The sequence below is a fragment of the Rhipicephalus sanguineus genome, chromosome 6 (assembly GCF_013339695.2).
Source record: "Rhipicephalus sanguineus isolate Rsan-2018 chromosome 6, BIME_Rsan_1.4, whole genome shotgun sequence".
Classification (NCBI taxonomy): Eukaryota; Metazoa; Arthropoda; class Arachnida; order Ixodida; family Ixodidae; genus Rhipicephalus; species Rhipicephalus sanguineus.
This window is the reverse complement of record NC_051181.1, coordinates 2155442-2173106: the sequence shown is the minus strand read 5'-3', so window position 1 is coordinate 2173106 and position 17665 is coordinate 2155442. Positions and strand designations below refer to the sequence as shown.

The 17665-nt window shown below is 49.2% G+C and overlaps 1 protein-coding gene across 1 annotated transcript in view; it reads right to left on the bottom strand.

Annotated features, from left to right (window-relative positions):
* Nucleotides 1-17366, bottom strand: part of LOC119395570 (sphingomyelin phosphodiesterase) — a 661730-nt gene extending 644364 nt beyond the window's left edge. The window contains exon 1 of the mRNA XM_037662549.2: nt 17199-17366. Coding sequence (XP_037518477.2) covers nt 17199-17354 — 156 coding nt within the window. The 5' untranslated portion in view covers nt 17355-17366. The remainder of the gene's footprint in view (nt 1-17198) is intronic.
* Nucleotides 17367-17665: the final 299 nt, after the last annotated feature.

Below are 17665 nucleotides of genomic sequence, written 5' to 3'. Positions count from 1 at the left end.
TGGTTTGGAAAAACAGCATACGCAGGCGTTATATCGGTGCAACATCAATCGTGCTTGTGGTGCTGGCTGTCTAATCTTAAAAGAACGCAATAAACACTACATGATACTCCTACGATGTGTACTCCTACGATGCAGGCGTCATATCAGATTAACGTCTGTAGTTCCAGTGTTGGCTCCGCTTTTATAGCAGTCTTATAAAGATTACATTTGTATTCCTATGATTGAGCAAGATATATTAAAGCATTCCTCGACCCCAGAGGAATACATTAACGAAAGTTACATATGATATCCACATCACCGCACCGTAAAGTGCACTTCGTCCGCCAGAAGGACGCAGTCTCCTCTTCATTTCTTACGAGGCTGGGCGATGGCCGCATGCTGACCGAGGATGATGCCAGATTGATTGACAGCCGCTTTGTGGATTAGGCTACGTAGGCCACATATGCACAGGTAGTCTACGAATAGGACAAACACCAGCCACTGATGTTGGTCTGCGTAGCACTATTCAGGCCTACCAGCCTCGACGGCCTATACCTCACCAACGCGAAGGGTGGCTTCAGGTTCCGACATGTCGCCGGCTCTGTCGACAGACAATTTGTCGACGAAATGACCGAGGCATCCACGAATTCCAACAGCTCCACTATACCACATACTTCACTACACATGGACCCCTCGTCACCACGATCACGACCGGATACTATAACAAGTCATGACCAGCTGCTGGTGCTCACTGATCACGGTGAATGACGCCCTTGTTCAAGAACTGTCAAGAACTTCTTCCACACATGCACACGGGTTCGTGAAACGTGCGTGTGTTCTCGGGACACGCATAAGCACTACATATCACCTTAACGCTTCTGCTGTTGGTAATACCCACGTTGCCATTGGCAGCGTTACCCAACCGTAAAGAACTGGTTATATAACACATATGCGGCTCTTCAGCATATATATGTGTGCGTATAAAATTTATACAAATCATTAGTATCGTTTTGTAACGTGTCGCTCACTCAAAAAAGTTACGCCAGTCACCTACCCGCCGCATGCTTCGCATAACATCGACTCCCACGGTACGTGGGATCTGCCGAATTTTTTCTAGTTTCTTCATTATTTACGGATGAAAAACGTCCGTGTTAATCATTGTTTGCCATACGAACAGATTTTCGCAAACCGATACAGCGATACGCAGGATATACCGCCTCTTTGATCACTTTGCAGCTGGAAACTACTGCTCATCTTATGTGCGCAAGTTTTTTTCCAATGCTGTGCGTAATCATGTATCAAGAAAATGATCTCTGTGATACATGCTCTCATTGAATCATGTATTCAATGAAAATATGCATGTATCAAGAAACTGCAAATTAAAAGAGCAAGGCATCTCGCAAGTGAATTCTAGTCCCATACCTTTTTCTTTAAACACGTTTAGAATGTGCTCACTTCTTTGTACAGCACTGACTTGTCAATTAAAATCAAATAATAATCTGTATGCCTGAACACTGCAACACCTCTCTACAGTTTGCTTAAACCGGATCACGAGCTGCTATGGCATTAAATGCCATAGTTGCTTGTGAACAAGTAATCATTGAATAAATACGAATTCCGCGTTGCAGCTCACATTGCTCACGTTAGCACGTTTCGACTGCATGTATCGGCACGTGATAACTCGCATGCCGCTTAACTGCTACATCCGGTATACATCCGCTCTGTAATACCTACACTGACTGCATCATTCCTTTCGCATTTCATGCGTAGAGATACATGCAGGTGCGTTCAGACATGTGTAATATTTAGGATTTAATCATAGTCAACCAGCGGCGACGTGTTTTTTTCGTTTGGTGCTCCCACGGCGCAAAACGAGCAGCGAGCGACGGAACATCCGGCGGGCTCGCCGTACACTCTTTTACCATAGTGGTTCGCGCGCCCGCGGAGAGTTCTGGGATCGCTTGAAAAAGGTCTGTTAACAGCCAGGCTAGAGGGAAGACACGACGCGCATAGCGGTACTCTTCTCGTTCCACGACGCGAGGTCGGTAGCATGCCCAACGAACGCCAACGGAACGCGATCGTGCAAGTGCTCCGGCTTCGCATCGCCTCATGTTTAACGTGACAGCGTTAAAGAGCTCGTTTTTTGATGCCCTTTTCCCTACTATTTGCAATACCATCGTTTAGAAAAATCCACTCATTAGCCCCTCATTAAGTTCTAGTTGTCGAAAGAATGCACATCAAACGCTCAACTGCGTCTGTGAAAACCCGTTTCGCTTTCGTGTTATACCGATTCCTATGACAGAGTGATGTGTCGTGTTTTTTCTTTCTTTCGCACGTAAACTGTGTTCACAAAATGCAGCCGTGCATGCTGAAAATAAATGTGACTGCTATTGCATTTTTGTGCATAATCACTGTCAATTTGCCGGGTTCTCTTTCTTTGCCCCCACCCTTCTTGATTAGCCGTGTCGGCTTCAAGCAACTGCCCTCCACATCCATAGGTTGCCGACCCCCATTGTATAGTATCGTGTTGCAATTTCAAAGTATCACTGCCCAGCCCTGCGTATGCTATAGCTTACGGACATAGAACTAAGCACTTGTTGAACTAACATAAAATCGTCAATCATTCAATTTATACACCTACAAACTCTTATGCAAATGTAGAAAAGAACAAACGTAGTCATTAGAGTTCTTGTAAAAGTCTTTACGCGCTTTGAAATATCCGTTATCTACTCCGACAGATGACAGCCTACTGTACGAACAAATTGTGGTTACGAGATGACTGCCTTCAAGTTACCACTGCATTTAAGGGAACAGGGTAAGCCCTATGCCCGCCATGTATTGTAGGCGATGTTTACGTACCTTTTTCTCCACAACCGTAGAAGTTACCGTAATTCTTATACTATCATTATCAGCCGTCCCTCTTCTCACTGGAGCACATTTATCACTGAAAATTGTAACGCTCACTTCTTGTATACTTTTACTTCATGTTCCCATAGGTCGGCAAAAAATGTGGAGCTCACTCAGACTCACTCACGAAATATATTTTGCCCTTAGAGCTCACTCGAACTCAAACTCAGCAAAATTTTCCTCAACTGGACTCACTCAGACTTAGACTCACCAAAATGTTTCTCAGCCGGACTCACTCGCACTCAACACTCACCAAAATACTACTCACTCGGACTCACTCAGACTCAAGGCTCTTTCTGAGTCTGAGTGAGTCGACTCATGAGTCCGTTAGCGCATAATTAGCTTTCTCAACCACGGTGTCAACGCCAATATCTCGCATAACTGGTGCTCTACTTGGCGCCTTTTAATCTCGTACCTTCACATGTAAGTTATCAGTGGTTGCAATCTAGTAAGGACATTTTATTGAAAGAGATAACTCACACGAGCTATTTTTATCAAGAACTACCCGTGAAAGAGCTTGCGGGGAGTGTCACATGCCCCCCCCCCCCCCACGCCCCTCCGTAACTCACGCCTCTGATCAATAATATTGAGCTGGCGTATGAACACTGGTGTGTTGAAGTATCTGTGAGTCGACGGCAGTATAAATGTGAGCCGACATATGGCTGATATTAATGCTGAAGTTGTTTAGATAGAACCATAAGTCGGCAAAAAAGTGCGGAGCTCACTCAGACTCAAGAAATGAAGAATAAGAGGCAACCACCGACCAAATAAATGTTTTAAAAAGAAAGAAACGACGTTTCGGCTTCCATACGGAAGCCTTGTTCACAATGAAGCCATGAACACCAAAAGCATCTAACTATACAGGTTTCAGTAAGTGACGTAAGCACCGCGCATAGCACGAGGGAAGGTTTCCAACATTACGATTCAGCGTCTGTAAAGTAGATTGTATCTCGAGGGACTCAAGATGCAGGCGTGACGTCCAGTTCCTTTCCTTCCCGATAATGCTCGCATTCAACCAGTCTATAGTGTGATTAGTCGTGTCCGCATGCTCCGCCAGTGCATTAGATGCCACTTTCTTGTTTTTCACATCGTTCTGATGCTGGCGCAGGCGCTGTCTGAAATTGCCGGATCTCCCCGATATAAACAGCTATCGCAGTCCGCACAAGGGATTTTATACACAACACCAGGAAAGGCTTCCTTCGGAAGTTTGTCCTTCCCACCAACAAGTGTGTGCCGTAACTTGCGTACAGGCACGTGGGCTACTTCGACGTCGTAGCTACGCAGAACGCGTGACAAAGTCTCACTTATTCCGGGCACATAAGGAACAGCTGCGCGTTTTCTCTGTCGGACACTGGCAGGCTGTGAGGGAGCAGCCATGCGATGTTCCACAGCATTAACAAACGCTGGCGGGTAACCGCACGTCGAAAGGTCCTCCCGAACCATCTTTACATCGGCGTCAGGTCTTCGGGATTCGTGCGAAAGGCGATTTGCACGGCCTAACAAGGAGGCAACCACTGACCTCTTATGAGTGTCAGGATGAACAGACTTGAAGTTCAGGTACCTGCCAGTGTGCGTGCCTTTTCGGTAGACAGAGAAAGATAGCGCTCCATTGGTCCTTTTAACAAGAACGTCCAAAAAGGGTAGCCTCTGGTTAGCCTCCATTTCCACGGTGAACTGAATGGCGGTAGATTGATTGTTGAGGTGTGCCGTGAATGCTTCTAAAGCAGAGCGCTCGATGACACAAAAACAATCATCAACATAGCGAAGGAAAATTCTTGGAGATGGGCTGAAAGAAGCGAGAGCCCGATTTTCCAGCCATTCCATGGTTAGGCTCGCAGCAGTCACCGAGACAGAGGCACCCATAGGTGCTCCGTGAACTTGCTTGTAGAAGACCTTGTCGAAGCTGAAGTAGGTGTTGGCAAGGCAAAAGCTGAGAAGCTTTCTCAAATCCGGGACATCGAAGGGAGACCTTTCGGCAAGATGCGGATCAGCTTCAAGAGCAGCAGCACACGACTCAACGGCGAGATCAGTGGCAATGGAAGTGAACAAGGAGACCACGTCAAATGAAACCATCACCTCGTCTTCATCAAGGACCAAGGAGCCGACTTTTTCAACGAAATGGGCGGAGTTGCGCACGTGAGTGTTGCCTTGTCCAACTAGGGGTGATAGCATTCTATGAAGGTAACCGGATAGCTTGTGCAGGGGAGAACGGGTGAAGTCAACTATGGGCCGAAGAGGGACATCCGGTTTGTGAATTTTCGGCAGGCCATACAGAGCAGGGGCCGAGCCGTTGTGACAGAGAAGCGAGTAATAAAGGCCTTTGTGCTCAGGCGGAACAAAACGAAAGACGTCCGAAAGGAGCTTCTGTAGTTCCTTCTGTACCTTCAACGTCACGTGTGAGCCGTATGTAAGTATCCTAGTCTTCAAGTAAATCCAGCATCTTTCGTTTGTAGACGGCAGTATCCAGGACTACCGTGGCATTTCCCTTGTCAGCTGGGAGGATGACGATTTCACCGTTTTCCCGAAGCCGTTTTATAGCGCCGCGCTCATCAGCGGAAAGAGGGGAAGGAAACTTCCTTTGGCGCAACCGAGACAGCACCCCGACAACACGGGTACGGGCTTCATTCCGGTGAGACTGATGAACTTGGTTGACAGCGTTTTCAGCAGCACAGATCACCCTTCTAACGTCCGACGCTGGTCCAGTATTGAAGTTCAAGCCAAGCTCGAGAACAGAGGACTCGGCAGGATCCAGTCTGTACGTAGAAAGGTTGTGTACCGTCACTGTCGAGCCTTCAGGGCGACGCATCTTGGTTGATCCCGAAAGTCGGGCAAGCTTGACTTCATGCGCATCCTCGGCTTCGAGGGAACGTAACTTGGCCTGGTGATTGGCGTAAAGCTGGATGCTAACAAAGTGGTCCGGGCAGTGGAACTCGAGGTGACGCCGAGCAAAAAACGCTTCGTTCTCAAGTTTCCGGATGTCGTCACGGCAATTATTAATACTTGCTTGCAGCAGAAGTCTCTCGGCCTTTGCGACGACACTAAAGCCAAAACTGGAAGGTACTGGCCTGTTCAGGTGCAGCGAACGAGGAATGAGGCCTTTCCTCTTGCAGGTGAGGTTGAAATCCAGGTCAGAACGATGTGAAAAACAAGAAAGTGGCATCTAATGCACTGGCGGAGCATGCGGACACGACTAATCACACTATAGACTGATTGAATGCGAGCATTATCGGGAAGGAAAGGAACTCGACGTCACGCCTGCATCTTGAGTCCCTCGAGATACAATCTACTGAATAGACGCTGAATCGTAATGTTGGAAACCTTCCCTCGTGCTATGCGCGGTGCTTACGTCACTTACTGAAACCTGTATAGTTAGATGCTTTTGGTGTTCATGGCTTCATTGTGAACAAGGCTTCCGTATGGAAGCCGAAACGTCGTTTCTTTCTTTTTAAAACATTTATTTGGTCGGTGGTTGCCTCTTATTCTTCATGTTTCGTCCCGACCAGACGGGCTTCCGTCGAACTCTAGACTCAAGAAATATATTTTGTGCTTAGGGCTCACTCGCACTCAGACTCGCTGAAATTTTTCACAGCCGGACTCACTCGGACTCAAACTCGCCAAAATATTACTAACCCGCGCGCACTCACTCAGACTCAGACTCACGGCTCGATCTGAGTCTGAGTGAGTCCGCTCATGAGTGAATTTGCCGACCTATGCATGTACCTAATCGTCACTGAGTAATATGGGTATTATATGTCGAGTTGAACAAAAGTGCTTCCCCACACAACAAAAACTCCGCTCCAGTTCGTTATGTAAATACTGACTGAAAAATATGTTCCTAGAAACTGCAGTTGCTGAGATAAAGAAACAAATGCATTAAAAAACACTTTTTGAGATAATAGCGTTTAAAGTAGAAAAGGTGCTTCATTACAAAGGAACAATGAAAGAACGGCAAATTGACGGAGCCTTTCAATGGGCAGAAGTCATACTCATTAGCAGAATCAGTTTTTATTTTTGTAATCAGATGCCTAGCTTCCGTTGTCGCATGCTGTGTAGCCCCGTTAGCGAAGTGCTGTTTACGCAAGTCAAGAGCGCCCCGCACTGTGCAGCGCCCTGATAAAATTCCAAAGGAGTTGAACACATTAACCAGGTCTATACCGCCATTATTAAAAAAGGGCACAGCATCAAGCTTGCATATTTTCAATGTTTGGTGTCCAAGGAAGACATTTTTTGGAGAGCGCTTCCACGCAACATTATTGTCGTTGGGGCTTTCACATTTCCCATGGAGGCAAGTTCTTCTGGCTTAGCCAGCAATGCGTAATTTGCTGGCAATACATGCTGGCGAATAAAAGAGCTTTGAAGCCGGTCATGGGCGCTTGTCTGGCTGTCGGGCTCCTGTTGGGTGATCGGTTTTCAATGACAGTTCACGCATGCTGATTACCACAGAAGCGACATTTCTTGAAAACCTTCTTTGATCTTGGTAACGCATCAGGTTCCAAACCAAGAACAGACCACTCCGTCTCGCGACATGACGCCGATCGACAACACGTGCTACCAACCTGCTCCAAGTGTTTTTGGCTGCGGCTAGAGCTGAATTCGGCTAAAAAAGCACTTGTTGCAAGACGAAATGTTATCCCCAATGATTTCTTCAAAAAAATTACACCATCTCCCGCTAAAGGGGACCATGATCCGATGCGAAGCCGGAGCACTTGCACGATCGCGTTCCGTTGGCGTTCGTTGGGCATGCTACGACCTCGCGTCGTGGAACGCGAACAGGGACGCTACGCGCGTCTTATCTTCCATCTAGCCTGGCCGTTAATTCTCACAGGGCTAGCGGGGAACGCGGTCGACAGGCAGGCGAGAGGGGGGCAGCGTAGGAGAGGAGAGAGAAGGGGAGAGGACGCGCATGCGCTCGAGCTCATCGCGGCGTTGCGCAGGAGAGAATTGCGGCATGTCTAGCCCGCGTTTCAGAGGAAGAGTGGAAAAGGGGAATGGGAGAGGGGAAGGGGAGAGGGTGAGTGGAGAGAGGAAAGGGGAGAGGGTAGAGGACAGGGGGAATGGTGAGGGGGAGTGGAGAGGAGGTGTGTGGGGAGGGTATGCGCATGCGCAGTAAGCGCGGTCACGCCGCACACCACCACCACCACCGGATGGAGCTCCGCCTTAAGATACTTCGCATCTAAAAAAAAAGAGTCAGTCTCCACAATTTCAGAGAACTTTTAGCTGCCCATGGCACAACATCTGTGGGCGTGGCAGGCCGCCGGACAGGTTTCGAAATATGCCATTTTTCGTCACAAAGAAGTAGCATTGAAACAAATGAATGAGAGATTCTTGTTCAGAAAAGGCAGCAGATCTGAAATTCTGTAAAAAGAAAAATAAATGTTTTCTTTCAATATTTTTGCTTACCCCGTCCACTAAAATGAGTTCAACAACTCGAACATTTCCCTCAAGCACATTTCTAATACCCGTCTAAGCCGTTAAACTATTGGTCTCTGCGTTACACCAATGGCTTGCTAACATTGCACATAGTGACTCTTTATACACATACTAATATTCATTATCTACTTGCAAAATAACATTCTTTATCTTCAGATATCATCACTAGTCGTCCTTATTTCTTTTTTTTATTGTGTGGTAAAGTCTTGCGAGCGTGATTGGAACTTTTTTGTACATTTTCGTTCCTTATAGGTTGCTATAACGTATATAAGGCGAAATGAAATGTCTCCAAATGAATTTCACTGATTGTTTGCTTACTGAATAATTCTTCCTTTTTTTTCTTGCCATTACGATTGCATCCGTGTGATGATCCATGCTGCAGAGGCGTGATACCTCCGTCAAGCGTTCCTGGTGTTTAGACTCGCGCCTTCCATCAACTCTTGTATGGATGGGAAATAAGCTATTATTATTATTATTATTATTATTATTATTATTATTATTATTATTATTATTATTATTTTAGTACACTCCAGTTTTTCTCTAATGTTCTTTCGTCTTCTTTTCCTATTATTGCTATTTCTGAAACCTGGCTCGGCACTGAAATTCCTTCATCGGACTTTTTCCCCCGACCTACACCACCTTCCGCCGTGACCGAGATTGCAGTGAAACCAAACAGAAAGGCGGTGGCGTGCTGATTGCCATTGACAGTTCACTGAAATCCGTTAGACGGAAAGACCTAGAAACCTATCGAAGAATCGGTCTGGCTAGAAATCAACCTTGAGCGCCGTGAAAAATTGTTGATTGGATGTTTCTATTTACCGCCCAGCATTTCCCCTACCTCGTTTCATGATGTCATGTCTTCTATTGAACTTGTGATATCTTCTCATAGTGGGCACAGAATTATTGTTCTTGGGGATTTCAATGCACCTGGAATTGACAGGAGCACGCTTACCTTTTCTCATTACAATCATTCCACAGAGAAAATGCGCAGCCTGCTCTTGGACTTTCTGGCGTTTAATTCCCTACTGCAACATAATTCAGTCGTCAATTCAGTGGCAACGTCTTAGACCTGTGTGTGTCAAACGATCAACCCCTTGAAGTTTCCCGCTCCAACATCTCTCTTGTACGTCCGGCCAAATTCCACCCACCACTTAACGTAAGATTATCTGCCTCAGCCGAAACAACGAGCTACAGAAGTTACGTAAACAAATCTCCAAGATTTGCGCTCAAGCGAGGTGATTACACGGGCCTGTGTCATCACTTGTCCACCGTTGAGTGGTCACAGGTTACTGACAAACCAAATGTTGATGGCCAGATTGATCGGTTTACGGAGCTTGTAGTGAGCAGCATGCTTAATTTTATTCCCCAGTATACACCTAAACAACGTAAATATCCCCACTGGTTTTCATCTGAACTTATCAGTCTACTGAAGCATAAAGATCACGCACACAGGAAATCTAAATGTTCTCCATCCAGCGAGTGGAAGGAAGAGTTCAGCTTTTATCGAACTCTCTAAACGCCTATATAAACGGGATCATAGTTCGTATATTGAATTCTTAGAAAAAAACGGCTCTGACAGGCCGGCTGAGTTTTGGAAGTATGTACGTAAACGGTCTAGCAACAGCGGACAGTCCTTCAGACTACTGGACTCAAATGGGGTAGAAGTGCATGCCGTCGCTGACTGTTTTGCCACGCATTTCTCATGTGTTTATAAGGCCTCAGACTCTAGCACTGATATCAGACAACAGCCCAAGGCAGTTAGCTCATCCAGTGCTTTGTCGCTGGATGAAAATCTTATCAGCGAATGCATTAAGCGCTTAAAACCATCCTTATCATGTGGCCCAGATGGCATCCCCTCCGCCGTACTAAAAGCTTATGGTATGTCGCGACCACTGCGCACAGACCTACGCAGCCTTCCGTCTCGTCACTGATTAGCCCGGCGTGACACAGCTACTTGCTGCAACACGCTTCCGATAAAAGACAGCGCCGCGCAGTTTCACCAGAGGCTTAAATCACCGCCGCTAGCTATATAACCCAAGCTACCAAGCTTGGTTTCATGTTTTGTTTCTCTCACCTTCCGAAGCGCAGCATCGGCATGCTTGCCCTGCTGCTGCTACTACGTTAATAAACATCGTTTCGTTTTATGTTGGGATCTGTCCTTCACCGACTCCGCATCCCACATCTGGTGACCCGGATATCGAACTAACCGCACCGCAATGGCCGACTCAGAAGACCTCACCGCTCTCCGCCATCAGGTACAACTCCAACAGGAACTACTGACCCAGCAACGGCAGCAAGCTCGCAACGCTTCCACAAGCGAGGCCGTGCCCACCGGCCCCGCTGCGGACGTCAGAAGTCCTACAGAAGCCACCCCGCACGCTGCTTCCTGGCGTGTTGCTCTCAAGCTTCCGCCGTTTTGGGCGGACTCACCCGAGGTCTGGTTTGCCCAGGTCGAGCCCAGTTCTCCCTGGCGCACATCAACCAAGACCAGACCCGCTACGACTACGTCGTCGCCCACATGGACGCACGTTACGCCAACGAGGTCCGGGATATCCTCGCAAACCCGCCAACGGCTAACGCGTACGAACACCTGAAGATCGCACTTATCCGTCACTTATCACTCTCAGAAGAACAAAAGATACGACAACTGCAGTCCGCTGAGCTCGCTGAGCGCAACCCTTCGCAGCTCCTGCGCCACATGCGTACGCTCGCGCGCAACATGCACGTACAGGATTCTTTCCTGCGATTGCTGTGGCTTCAACGACTCCCGCCGCACGCCCAGGCAATTCTGCAGGCACAGGTCAGGCTACCTCTCGATGAACTTGCGGAAATTGCTGATCGCGTCGTCGAGGCCTCCTTACCGCAGTGGTCGCCCACCACCCAGGCTGTCGCCGCACCGCTGAACACCACGGAGCTTGCGCGCCGCATCGACGACATCGATCGACGGCTCGCCTCCATTCAACAACACCTGGGTGAACGTCTTCCGATGCGACAGCGCCGCCATTCGCCAAGCCGCGACCGAAACACCACCTCATTGCCGCAACCTGACATCAAAGGTCCGTGCTACTACCACCGACGCTTCGGCGACAAAGCCCGGCAATGTCGTTCACCTTGTTCCATGGGACAGGCGGAAAACGACAACGGCAGCTCGTAAAGACGGCCGCAAGCTGCCAACCCGGAGGCCGTCGCATCTTCGTCACCGACCAGATCACGAAGCAGCGTTACCTGGTCGACAGCGGTTCCGACATTTGCTGCTACCCGCGATCTCACCTTCAAGGCCCTCACCCGCCGACATCTTGCGAGCTCAGCGCGGCAAACCGGTCCACAATCAAGACGTACGGCTCGCTGCGCCTGCACATCCAGCTCAAGACCTCACGCCGCGACCTTCACTGGAACTTTGTCATCGCCGACGTCGCCGAGCCAATCATCGGTTCAGACTTCCTGGCTCACTACAACCTCCTTTCGGACTGCCGCAACGACCGGCTCATCGACGCGACAACGGGACACTCCACACCAGGCCAGCGAACGACCGCCCAACAGCCAAGCATCAAGGTCCAGAGTGTCGATGATCACACGCCGTACCATGCCATCCTCGCCGAGTTTCCCGGCTTGACGAGCCCAAGCGGACTCCCACGCAAAGTGCAGCCCACCACCGTGCACTACATCCGGACCTCTCCAGGCCCCCCCGTTTTTTGCCGAGCCCGTCGCCTGGCCCCAGACCGCATGCGCATAGCCAAGGCAGAGTTCGAAGCCATGCTCCGAGAAGGCATCGCCCGTCGCTCCGACGGCCCATGGGCCTCGCCACTTCACCTTGTCCCGAAGAAGGCAGCTGGCTGGCGACCATGTAGGGACTACCGCGCCCTCAACGCACGCACCATCCCGGACAGGTACCCAGTCCACCACATACAGGACTTCGCCCATCGCATTCATGGCTACCACGTCTTCTCCGTGCTAGACTTGGTGAAGGCTTACACGCAGATACCAGTCAACCCGGACGACGTCACGAAAACTGCAATAATCACCCCGTTTGGCTTGTTCGAGTTTCCCTTCATGAGTTTTGGCCTTAGGAACGCTGGGCAAACCTTTCAGCGCTTCATTGACGAAGTCGTCCGTGGCCTCGACTTCTGCTTCGTCTATCTTGATGACATATTGATCTTTTCACGTGACGCCGAAGAACACCACGGGCACCTTCGTCTGTTGCTCCAACGCCTCGACGACCACGGCCTGCTCGTCAACGTCCAGAAGAGCACGCTCGGCGCTTCCACTGTCCATTTCGTCGGCCACGAAGTTTCGTCAGAGGGAACTCGACCCCTGCCTGATCGCATCTCTGACTTGCAAAAGTACCCTCAACCCACCACCGCTAAAGACCTTCGCCGTTTCCTCGGCATGCTGAACTTCTATAGGCGCTTCTTACCGCACGCCGCCGACTACCAGGCGCCCCTTCATGATGTCCTGCTGGTCTACGTGGAAACCAACCCGTCACGTGGACACCGACTTTGATGCAAGTTTTTGAGGAATGCAAGACTGCTTTCTGTACCGCCACGCTCCTCTCCCATCCCTGTCCCAGACGCTTCCTTGGGACTCTTCACGGACGCCTCTGGTTTCGCCGTCGGCGCCGCCCTGATGCAACGCGTGGACAACACCTGGCACCCGTTGGCATTCATTTCTAGGAAACTCTCAGCTCGGAAGGTGAGCACTTCAATGGCCAGTTTCACCGACGAAACCACGACCGCTGCCCGTTCGCCAGCTTACTACAGAGAACTTCTGGCGATATACGAAGCAGTGCAGCACTTTTGCCACGTTCTCGAAGCGCAGCACTGCACCATCTATACCGACCACAAACCTCTAACGTACGCCTTCTCTCAACGTCGCGATAAACTCCCGCCTGTTCAGCAGAACCAACTCTCGTTCATTGCACAGTTCACCACCGACATCCAACACATCAGCGGGAAAGACAACATGGTCGCCGATGCGCTTTCACGTGTGGCCACCATCAGCTCGGTGCAAATAACAGCAGACATACTCGCCGAGACTCAGACCACGGACGCCGAGCTGCAGGAACTTCTCAAGGGCACGTCCTCACTTCAGCTAAAAGAAGTCCCCATTCCAGGGTCGGCAAGAACTATCTGCTGCGACATGTCGACAGGACGAAGCAGGCCCTACGTACCCCTGTGCCATCGCGTGGTCTTTTCAACCTCCACAACCTCAGCCATCCCGGCATACGTGCCTCTACACGCCTCGTGGCTGGCCGCTATGTCTGACCCTCCATGTAGCGGGATTGTCGCACGTGGGCGCGCTCCTGCATTCACTGCCAACGTGCAAAAATCACCAGGCACGTCACGTCCCCACTCGGAGCATTCGCTCAGCCCTCAGGTCGGTTCGAGCACGTCCAACTCGACATCATAGGACCATTTCCCCCGGCAGGACCCTACCGCTACTGCCTCACCACCATCGACCGCTACACTCGATGGCCAGAGGCATGGCCCCTCGAGGGAATCACCGCGGAAGACGTCGCCTCGGCCTTCTCCGGCTGGATTGCCCGTTTCGGCGCTCCCAGTCACGTAACCACCGACCAAGGGCGACAGTTTGAGTCTCACCTATTCATGCTCCTGCGATTGACCATCGGGTTTGAACGCTTGAGGACCACGAGCTACCATCCCTGCGCCAACGGAATGATCGAGCGTTTTCACCGACAGTTCAAAGCCACCATTATGTGCCACCCGGACTCAACCTGGCTCGAGGCCATCCCAGCTGTCATCCTCGGTCTTCGCGCCACCTTCAAGCCGGACATCCATGCTACGCCAGCAGAGCTCGTCTACGGGGAACCACTCCGTCTGCCAGGTGAATTTCTCGCAGCTCTGCCATCCAGCACTACGACGTCAGACCCCACCGACTTCGTCGCCCGGCTCCGACGCACCATCGCTGCCTTACGCTCGTCCCCTGCAGCCCACCATAGCAAGCCCACACCTTTTGTGTTCAAAGAGCTAGCATCGTGCACGCATGCTTTCCTCCGCGACGACACCGTCCGCCGGCCTTCCAGCCACCCTACAGCGGACCCTATCTAGTCATCCATCGCGACGACAAGAACTTCACCTTGCGCTTGAACGGGAACGACATCCGCGTCTCGATTGACCGACTCAAGCCCGCATACATCGCGACGAACGAACCTGGCAGCGCCACTCTTTCAACTGGCGTCCTTCCACAGCCACCGACGTCGCAGCTCGCTCCTTTCACGACACGCTCTGGACGTCTGGTACGCCTCCCAGATTTTCTACAGACCCTGATGGCTCTGCACTCCACGGGGGGGGGGGGGAGGTGATGTGGCGACCACTGCGCACAGACCTACGCAGCCTCCGTCTCGTCACTGATTAGCCCGGCGTGACACAGCTACTTGCTGCAACACGCTTCCGATAAAAGACAGCGCCACGCAGTTTCACCGGAGGCTTACGTCACCGCCGCTGGCTATATAACCCAAGCTACCAAGCTTGGTTTCATGTTTGTTTCTCTAACCTTCCGAAGCGCAGCATCGGCATGCTTGTCCTGCTGCTGCTACTACGTTAATAAACATTGTTTCGTTTTATGTTGGGATCCGTCCTTCACAGACTCCGCATCCCATAGTAGCATATTTGTCCCAGTACTAACTACGATATTTAATAACTGCCTGGACACTTCCACATTGCCTAGCATGCGGAAAACTGCTCGTGTTTTCCCAGTATTTAAGTCGGGCTCTAAAACAGACGTTTCTAATTATCGCCCGATTTCTCTACTATGTGCCACATCGAAGATCTTCGAACTGGCTCTTTACAAAGTATTGTCTCTTAGTGTGAAAAACTCATTAATTTCTAATCAACATGGTTTTCTCGCTCGCCGCTCAACTACCACAAATCTTGCTAGTTTCATGACGCAGATCTCCAAACCTATTTCTCAGAGAGGACAGGTTGACGTAATCTACTGTGACCTGAGCAAGGCTTTTGACGTAGTCAGCTACACATTGATTATGGTCAAACTTGCGCACTTTGATGTTGACTTGTCGGTTGTGAATCTCCTGCAGAGCTATCTGCTCAATAGATAAATAGCCAAACGTCTTCTTTGTATAAATAACTAGTGGGGCCCCACAAGGGTTGGCATTAGGCCCACTCCTATTTTTAATTTACGTTAATGAGGTTTCTTTCGCCATTCGTAATTCTTCTGTCCTCTTGTATGCCGATGACATCAAGATTTTTAAGGAAATTCATTCAGTTAACGACTGTCGCTTGCTGCAGTCGAATTTGTGTTCTTTTTCCGAATGGTGCAACGGCAATAACCTTTCTCTGAATACCTCAAAGACAAAATTCATGTCTATCACTCGCAAAACATCTAGCGTGTCATTTCAATACTCTGTCAATTTTGTGTCGTTATGTAGGTTTATGAAATCAGTGATCTTGGTTTTGTTGTTGACAGCGCGTTAAAGTTTTCTTCTCACGTTAAGCGTACTGCTGTGCGGGGCCTTCGTTCTCTCGGATGTGTTTGTAGAATATCTCGAGAATTCAGGTCTCTCATGGCCCTACACAAATTGTACACGGCAATATGTCTTCCACAACTTGAGTATGCGTCCGTGATATGGAATGGCATTGCTCAATTCAGCGGTAACACCATTGAACGAGTCCAGAAAAAATTCCTCAGCATATATTTATTTATTTATTATTTATTTATTTTCAATACTGCCAGTCTCACTTGGAGACCAAGGCAGGTGGGCATACAGATAACAACGTGAGCATGAACATATTGCACATATTGCAGAGTACAATTGCGTTTGATACATAGAAATGTTGTCATCTCTAATACAACATTAACATTTACAACTCAACAGTGAAACTGTTGTAACCATCGCTTTGACAAAAATGACTCTGGATCTCGTTCAAATACTGCTGAATCATTATCACTGCCATCACTTCACTGCCTACGAAATCGTTCTGATCCCTTATTTCTTTACAAGCTACTCCACGGTATCACATCCTGCCCTGTACTTCTCAATTGTGTCAATTTTCGAATTCCGCGTAAGTTAACCAGAGAGAACAGACCGTTTCATGTACCCGCCTGCTTTTTCCAACACTCTACCGTTCACAGAATACAAAGTCTTTATAACATTAATTTTCTTGATCTTGACGTTTTTCATAGTCCACAGTCACTGTTTTTATCCGAGCTTTGCACTGTTTTGACATAGTATGGCACAATGTACAAAGTCTTTTCTTCTCCGTCTTTCCGCATAGTTGTACATATGCAATCTAATTTTTTATTCCCCTTCAATATTTCTGATGTTGTCTTATTTTACTACTCCCCTTTTGTGTTCATTTCTCTTTGTGTACGTGTTTTTGCTCTTTTTATTTCTGTATGTGCGTGAGGCGATAATATTGTTACGGATGATATGGGTTTATTTACAATGAAGTCAATGAAGTGGCAGGCAAAATACAAGGGACGGTCAGATGCTGCCGATCACCAAATCCATCGAGCCCGTTGTATTTCTTCGTTCTTCTTTCGCGCTCTTGCAGCGCCGCGTTACAATAATAAAAACTAAACAAAATGAACACAACACTGCCGCCTCATCCGCGTCCCAGTGCGAAAGTGCCGGGAGGCATCTGCTTTGTTTAAAAATAACTATCTAAGCAACAGCTTCTCACAAGAAGCCTTGCTGCAGTCACAAGGGTTGTTAATATTTGCTAATCATTAAAATGCAGCTACGCTGCAGTATTTATAGCTTTTTTAAAACGTAGTGCTTGGTTATTTCCATCTTGCCGCCGTTGAAATGTGGCCGCCGTGATGGGGTCCTCGCAACTATGAACCGCCGAGCAACAATAGCGCGGGCCGTCATGTTTGTAGACGTAGTTGGGCACGCACTTGCTTACCTGGTCAAGGCGCTGCGCAAGCCGTCCCAGCTTCAGAAACTCCCCACCAAGAAATTTTCTGAGCGCGACCCAGCGAAGGAACGTGGGTGCACTGTGGCAGCTCGGCAAAAAGTAGCAGGCACCGAGGACAAGAACCATCAGCAGGGATGACTTCATGATTTCTTGCTGCTGGTGCATGAAATGGGAGCACAAATAAAGCGGTAAATGCAGTGTTTCTTAACTGCGGGGAAGGGTGTTGTAGCAGGGCATTATACGGCGTCTAATGGCGTTTTTCACTGGTTCATCAGGAGGAGGATTTCTTGCCCCGCGGCGAAGATTTCGTGTTTCACTAGTCGATTTCGAGCGGGTACACTGGTCGTTTCGGAGCAGCTCGCTCGGCGTCGGATTGCTCTCAATCGCTCTTCTGCCAAGTAGCGGACTCGCGCAGTGATTACCATGGACAGGCGCACGCATTCGGCTCGGCAGCA